The sequence below is a fragment of the Gossypium raimondii genome, chromosome 5, assembly GCF_025698545.1.
Source record: "Gossypium raimondii isolate GPD5lz chromosome 5, ASM2569854v1, whole genome shotgun sequence".
NCBI lineage: Eukaryota > Viridiplantae > Streptophyta > Magnoliopsida > Malvales > Malvaceae > Gossypium > Gossypium raimondii.
Genome location: NC_068569.1, coordinates 54,306,749 through 54,314,927, shown reverse-complemented (window position 1 = coordinate 54,314,927; position 8,179 = coordinate 54,306,749). Strand labels below are relative to the sequence as shown.

The 8,179-nt window shown below is 31.3% G+C and overlaps 1 protein-coding gene across 1 annotated transcript; it reads left to right on the top strand.

The window, feature by feature from the left end:
* The first annotated feature begins 693 nt into the window (after positions 1–693).
* LOC105768276 ((+)-delta-cadinene synthase isozyme XC14) lies at positions 694–3,610 on the top strand. Its single transcript, XM_012588130.2, has 7 exons — positions 694–888; positions 991–1,255; positions 1,357–1,729; positions 2,044–2,262; positions 2,366–2,504; positions 2,670–2,918; positions 3,194–3,610. Exons 1-7 carry the CDS (start codon positions 763–765, stop codon positions 3,485–3,487), a joined length of 1,665 nt encoding a protein of 554 aa, XP_012443584.1. The 5' UTR covers positions 694–762; the 3' UTR covers positions 3,488–3,610.
* The last annotated feature ends 4,569 nt before the right edge of the window (positions 3,611–8,179 follow it).

Here is an 8,179-nt window from a genome sequence, read left to right as displayed (position 1 = left end):
AAAAGTTTCATTATTTTTTTTAAAAAAATAGCATGAAATATATGTGGATTGCTACGTGAGTTACTATGTTTAAAATTAATGGTTTATTTCCATTAAAAATATTAATTTAACTCTTTTTAAAGATTTATGGTCAAATATGATTTTTTTAAGAAAAGATTGAGGATCAAATTTAACTTCAAAACAGGTGCCAAATTGACAAAAAATGTAACCGTTGAGTACTAAATTTGATTTTATGCCAATTCTAATTAGTTTTAAACTTCAAAATACATTAATTTAGTCTTTAAAATGTCAGCATAGCATAGTAGTTAATCTAAGTGTTAAAGGTCAATTAGGATATGATGTGGAACATACTTAAACACGCGGATTAAATAGTAAACTTATGTATATCTATCACATGAAAAATAATGTCAATTAAATGTTATCTATGCAATAGATATATATGTCTTTCAATTTGATCTATAAACACACTTCACTCAAATTTGAATTGGCATCTAATACCTAAGGTAATTGTATGGAAGGACTTGATTGATATGATACTAATACCTTGAGGACTGAATTAATATATTTTAAAAATTGAAGATGAATTTTAAATCGATGTGTTTATGGTCAAGTGACTTAGAATAGTATAGTAGTAAACAAGTTACGTTGCTTAGTCCTTGTTCCAACCTATAAATTCATGTAACAGCTGCACTCTTATCCTCACAGATTTTGTGCCAAGTTTCTCAAATTAAGTTTTTGAATATTTGCTTTTGATCAATCGAAATGGCTTCACAAGTTTCTCAAATGCCTTCTTCATCACCCCTTTCTTCCCATAAGGATGAAATGCGTCCCAAAGCCGATTTTCCGCCTAGCATTTGGCGAGATTTCTTCCACAACTGTCCCGACAAGGTATACATACATATGAGCATATTGATATATAATCTTAATATATTATTTGTTTAATTAAATTTAGTGATTCAATACGAAGAAAATTTTCATTATTTTGAGCAGAATATTGATGCTGAAACTGAAAAACGCCACCAACAATTGAAAGAAGAAGTGAGGAAGATGATTGTGGCACCAATGGCTAATTCAACCCAAAAGTTAACCTTCATTGATTCAGTTCAAAGACTGGGTGTGAGTTACCATTTCACCAAGGAGATCGAAGATGAACTAGTGAACATCTACCATAACAACAATGATGCCGAGAACGACCTCTACACTACATCTCTTAGATTCCGAATACTCCGAGAGCATGGATTCCATGTTTCATGCAGTAATTATTTGAACAACAACATATTGTTTTTAAGTTTCTTGAGTATATCATAGCATGGAATGTTTGATAACGATATTTCATTTTGGTTAATTTGATCTCAGGCGCATTCAACAAGTTTAACGACGAGCAAGGGAATTTCAAGTCATCTGTGACAAACGATGTTCGAGGATTGTTGGAACTTTACGAGGCCTCCTATTTGAGGGTTCATGGGGAAGATATATTGGATGAAGCAATTTCTTTCTCCGCCAACCATTTAAGCCTTGCGGTGGCATCTTTGGACTATCCTTTGTCCGAACAGGTTTCTCATGCTTTGAAACAATCAATTCGAAGAGGCTTGCCAAGGGTTGAGGCAAGGCACTATCTTTCGGTATACCAAGATATTGAGTCCCATAATAAGGCTTTGTTGGAGTTTGCTAAGATCGATTTCAACATGTTACAACTTTTGCATAGGAAAGAGCTAAGTGAGATTTGTAGGTATGTTTTTGAATCTTTTTCACCTCTTTTTTTTTTTCATCTATTTTAATTTTTTGATGGATGGAGTTGAATTTATAGGAGGCATCATCCTCAATATAGGAGACGAGTTGCAAATGCCAATATTTGAATCTTAAACGTATTAAATAGCAATAGTTAAAAGTGATGACATGATCCTATTCATCTTTTTCACCTATTTCATTCTAGTTATATACATTTTAAAATTTGAGATTGCCAATTGAATCAAGAATCTAACCATTTACTCCTCCAGAACACGAATGTGAAACTAATTAAACCTTTAAAGATTCATTTTTTAGGTGGTGGAAGGATCTAGACTTTCAAAGAAAGTTGCCATATACAAGAGATAGAGTCGTTGAATGCTATTTTTGGATCTTGGGAGTGTACTTTGAGCCCCAATATTCACTTGGTAGAAAGATGATGACAAAAGTGATAATAATGACATCTGTTATAGATGATACATATGACTCATATGCAACATATGATGAGCTCATTCCCTATACAAGTGCTATTGAGAGGTATGTTTTTAATTTGTTTAATAGGTTAGATTTCTTTAATTGGAGATTAACATTCAAATATATTATGAAAAATGATCGAATATAACGATGAAGTTGGATTCAGGTGGGAAATTAAATGCATAGACCAACTTCCAGAATATATGAAACTGAGCTACAAGGCACTATTAGATGTTTATGAAGAAATGAAACAACTAGTGGTTGAGCACGGGAGACAATATCGTGTCGAATATGCGAAAAATGCAGTATGTATATAGACAAACATTTATTTGGTACAAACGAGATAAGATATTAGCTAAATTCTAGATTTGAAAAAACAATTAACTTGAATAACAATATATAGTCATTTAAATATTGTTATAGAATTTGATTTGATATTAGTGATAATTGTTGGGATTTTGTTGACTCAGATGATACGACTTTCTCAATCCTACTTTGTGGAGGCCAAATGGACTCTTCAAAACTACAAACCATCATTCGAGGAATTTAAGATTAATGCATTGTCATCTTCTGGTTATGCCATGCTTGCTATTACATCTTTCGTCGGTATGGGAGATATCGTAACACCAGAGACCTTTAAATGGGCAGCCAATGAACCTAAGATCATTCAAGCTTCCACAATTATTTGTAGGTTTACGGATGATATTGCTGAACACAAGGTATAAAAATATATTTATATAATCACAAGAAATCGAACTCTTAACTCAATAATTAAATATCTTTTTAATGAAATCAAACGATGTTTTTTATCATGATCTGAAACAAATGAAGTTTAATGTTTATAAAAAAAAAAACTAGTTTTATTTTAGGGTTACTAGTGAGGAAGTATTGTCAATAAAGGTATTTTATCATCACTATACAAACAAAGTTTAATATGTTGACCAATTTTAGGGTATATAATGATGGAATAATTTTGATTTTATTGCGGATGCAGTTCGAGCATAGGAGAGAAGACGATTGGTCAGTAATCGACTATTACATGAAAGAATATAACGTAACAGCACAAGAGGCATACGATGTATTCAACAAATATATTGAGAGTGCTTGGAAAGATACGAATCAAGAGCTTCTGAAACCAACAGAAATGCCAACAGAGGTTATGAATCGTAGCCTAAACCTTTCAAGGGTAATGGATGTGGTTTACAAGGAAGGAGATGGCTATACATATGTTAGAAAAGCGATGAAAGATGTAATCACTTCATTGTTGATTGAGCCAGTCACACTTTGAAATGATATTAAGCTTGTTGTTTAAGGGATGGATATTAAGTTAAAGACAGTACAAATCGATTGTCTTTCTACTTATTGCCTTAATAATTCAATAAAGTTCTTTTCAAGCTTTTGGTTGTGAAAATTTTGCTATTTTATATATTTTCAATATAAAAATAGCATGAGTTATAAATACTAAAATTAAGATAAAACACCCACTAATCATTAACACTTAAAGTCTATTGAGATAAGTTTTGAATTCTTTATTAAATTAATTGCCGATTCAAACCTCAAATCTATAGCCAATCCCAAAGGATTACTAGTCAATTTCAAATTTGTGTACACAAACAATTTATGTTATACAATCAAATTTATTACATCACATGTAATAAATTTTATAAAAGATAATATATTTTGTAATGAAATAATCAAAATTTGATAATTACAAATAATATTATGTAAGGGTGAACAAAACTCGATTCGACTCGAAAAATTTTAAAAAAATTTTAAATTTCGAGTTAAACGAATTGAGTTATTCGAGTTAATCGAGTCAACTGAAACTTTTTCTTTTCAAATTTCGAGTTCAATGGAGTTTAATTTTCAAATTTGAATAATTCAAATAATTCGAATAAATTGAATATAAAACTATAATATTTTACATTTTTACCTCAATCCCCTAAATTTTTTAACTTTTCCCCATTACTAAGTATGATGCGCATTTGCAACATTGGATATTTAAGACTTCCAAACCAAAAGCAATGTCAGTAGTTTGGTGTGGTATTGTGGAAAATTCAAAATTAGAGGAAGTGTCAAAATGGATTGGTTCGGAATCTGTTAGATGGGTGATTGGGAATGGGAAATCTGTCCTCTTTTGGGAGGATATTTGGTGTGAGATTCGTCTATTGAAGGTGGAATTCCCTAGATTGTTCAGACTTGCTACTGTGAAGAATATTGTGGTCAAAGATGTAGCAAGGAATAATGGCTTTGAAGAGGTGCCCTGAAGGGATGTTTTCTTAAGGGTGTTGCTAGATAGGGAGGTAAGTATGTTGAATAATTTGAAGAATTTGGTGGGGAGTGTCGAACTTGATCCGAAAGTGGAGGATCGTATAATTTGGATTCACAATAGTGTCGGGGAATTTACAGTTAGGAAGTTGTCTCAATTGTTGTCCTTTGGTCGTATAACTTTGAGGCATATTCTTAACAGGTAAAGGTGGAGAGTTGAATCATAAAATTATGGTTTCATATTCTACTCCATGAGACCTTTACAACTGTATATCATATGTTCAAAATGGTTGAGTAATGGATGAGAAATCGATGCTCAAAGTAAGCTGCTTGGAAATATTTGTTGAGAAAAAATAAAGGCTTAGATCCCACATTGGTTAAGTACCAAGTTTGAGATGTGTTTATATATGGGAACCTTCTTTAAGAATGATTGAATAACTAAGCTTGGAACCTTGTCTCGCGCGTAGGGTGGGTGCAGGTCCAAACTTGACGGGGTTGTGGTGCACCTGCACGACGTAGGCGACTAAAATTGTCAGGATCAATCGGGCCCAAAATGTGTAGTAGAGATAATCTTATGAGGACATTTATCTTATTTATTTGATTCCAATCAATTTGAGTTGTTGGCTCCTTTAATGGCAGATTTTGTGGATATTTCCAAAATTTCCACCATCCTAAATGCCTATAAAAGGATAAGATTTCTTTGCTTATTTTCCACACTCTCACATTGATTTTCTGTTGCTCTCAAAACTCTTCTTTTATTCTCTGAATTTTTCGAACGTTCCAGTGATAGAAAAAGGCAACGTTCGTTCGTTGATCGCTGTAGAGGTGCTACTGCTTTGATCATTGTTATTGTTGTATCCCGGGAGATATTTGACCAATGTTTCTCCAAGTACCGTAGGAGCGACCGAATCCGTCTTAAGAAAACTGTTTTTAACGAGCCTCAACATTTAGTAAAATATCTATTCTTCCTTTTGATTTCAACTTTTTATTTTTTAATGTTATTTTCTTGTTATTTTCTCCCTATTTTGCTACTATTTTACTATTACGTTGCTACTATTTTGTTGTTATTGTTTGAATATTGTATAAAACTTGTTTTATTGTTAATTTTGTTATTATTTTAGAGACATTTGCTTGTTAAGTTGCATCTATCTTAGTGTTATTTAAGTATACATATTTTTTAAAATTTATTTTCAATTTTTTGGGAAATATTTATTTTTGATGTTTTTAGTATTTTTGATGTATTATATATAATTAAAAATTATATAAAAATCATATAAAAAATTAATACAGCCGGGCTGGGCTTGGGTATAATTTTAGGCCCATTTTTAACCTCGGGCCGATCAAGCAGGCCTAAAATTTTTGTTAAACCCGGCCCAGGCCGACCCATGAACACCTCTACTAACTCTTAATGTCAAGGTAAAACTTTTTTGTGAATACAACGAAATTGTTATTTCATTTAATTAATTTGCTTCTTTTTTGAGTGATGTGTTATTAAATAGTTACGAGACTAAGTATTATAATAATGAGTTTGAATATTATAAAATAAAATTATAATAATGGTGAAATATATATCACGATAACAAATACATTAAAATGAAGTAAAAAAAACAATTTTGAGTAGTTATTTTTTGCAATATATATTCAGCTAAACCTAGTTATACAAAAATAAATAAAAATTAAATAACAGTCCAAATGTCCAGTTATACAAACCCGATTATAAGCCCAAAATTACAACTAAAAAGCCTAATCCCAAGCCCAAACCTAGTTCACCCCAGGCCCAAAATCCACTGAAACCCTAGCAGTACCCAGCTCCTAGCGCTGTAGCAGAAAAGACCTCCACGCGTGCTGAGCCGCTCCTCACGCGTGTAATGCCTCGACGCTCCTCCTAGCTGGCGCCCGTACACACCACGTCCATCACCGTACGCAGTACCTGCTAATAGAACAAAAACAACGCAGTAGAGGAGAAAAAGGAGATTGTATTTTTCCTTTATTTTTATTTTTTATTTTCATTTTTGAAGGCAGGGGCTATAAGATCAGAAAAAGCCCTATGTATCTTTTTTACGCACACATACGGAGATTGAATACAAAAGAAAAAAACATGCAGAGAAATCAAAAAAAGAAAGAAAAAAGTTCGAAAGGTGATTTTTAATCTTTCTTCGCTTTTCTTTGTTTGTTTATGCTCCTTTGTTCATTGAATAGAAATGAAATAAAAGAGAAAGAAGGGAGAAAGCGAGGGGTTTACCTGATCTTCGTTCGCTCCGTCACAATCAGAGTCGGGTGAGGGTTGAAGGTCCCCTGAGCAGTCGGTTTACAGATGCGGCGCAGGGGGTCTGTTAATTTTAGGGTTTTGTTTTTCTTTTTTATTAAATGGTGAATAGTCTGCTTAGATTAGGGATTGTCTTAGTTTTTATATCTAGCTAGAAATGGCGTCGTTTGAGGCCGAGTTTGGTGGTCTCAAAATGGCGTCATATGAAGCTGGTATTCGTGCAGTGACCCAACCCGAGGGAAGGATCCTCGCATTTTTGTGATGGTTTATATCGCAATTAGTCCCTTCGCATTGAACTTTATTTTAAATCAGTTTTTCTTCAGGATTTTTAAATTTCACCGCATATTTTATCCTGTTTTCATTTTGACCCTCAGTCAAATGGTGTCGTTTTCACTTATCGAATTTGAGTATCTGAATATTTGCGTTTAATTGCTTTTTTGGTCCCCCAGTGTTGAATCGATTATCGATTTAGTTCGAATTTGTTTTTTTTCCTTTTAATTTTAGTTACAATTTTAATTTATTTTTTTTAAGTACCTAATTTTTAAATATAATTACTTCTTATTTTGACATATTTATCTCTAAAATCTAACGTTATTTTAATATTTAAGTTTGATATTGTTTTTAAACTTATTATTAATATAATTTTAAGATGTAGTATACTATTATTTTAAATTATTATTAACATGTTTTAAATTTATCATACATTATTTTTTTAAAGTCTATTATATACTTTTATTTTCAAACTTGACATGTTATTATTTGATTCATTATTTATTAATATATATATATATTTTATAAGAATTTGATATAATTTGCATATATTTTAATGTTTTGTTTTAGGTTGTATCTTAAAATTCATTTTGTATATCTCTATGCTAAATGTTTACATAATATTTTTAAAATACTATTTTTAAATGTTGTTATTATTTTATTTCAAGTCTATTTTGAGTTCATGTATGTAATTTATTTTAAACTTCTATCGTAGGACATATTGATTTTTATTATTTATTTATTTATTATCATCTTGGTGTATCTTTTAAAATTGATGATAGATTTATTTAGTTTTTGAATATTGATGTTGATATTGGTATAATATGATTAAAATCATTGTTGCTATTCTTGTTTGCATTTATCTATTGCTCATGCGATTATCTTTTACGTCATACATTGCCATTCAATCATATTACATTTTATTTCGTAAATTTTTAAAAATACTCGGTGCTCATGATTCTTGAGAGGATTGTGCCCTAACTTACTGGGCTTCAATTCTTTTCGATGAATTTAGATAGCCAAGTATTTATTTTGCAATAAAACCATACAAATTTTAAATAAAAGTTTTTCGGGATTCCGAAATTTTGGATCCTAACTCACTGGATATGACATTTTGCTACCTCGAATTAAGGATTTTTAAAAATAAAGGTAATATTCGGTATTTAGGAAATTTGG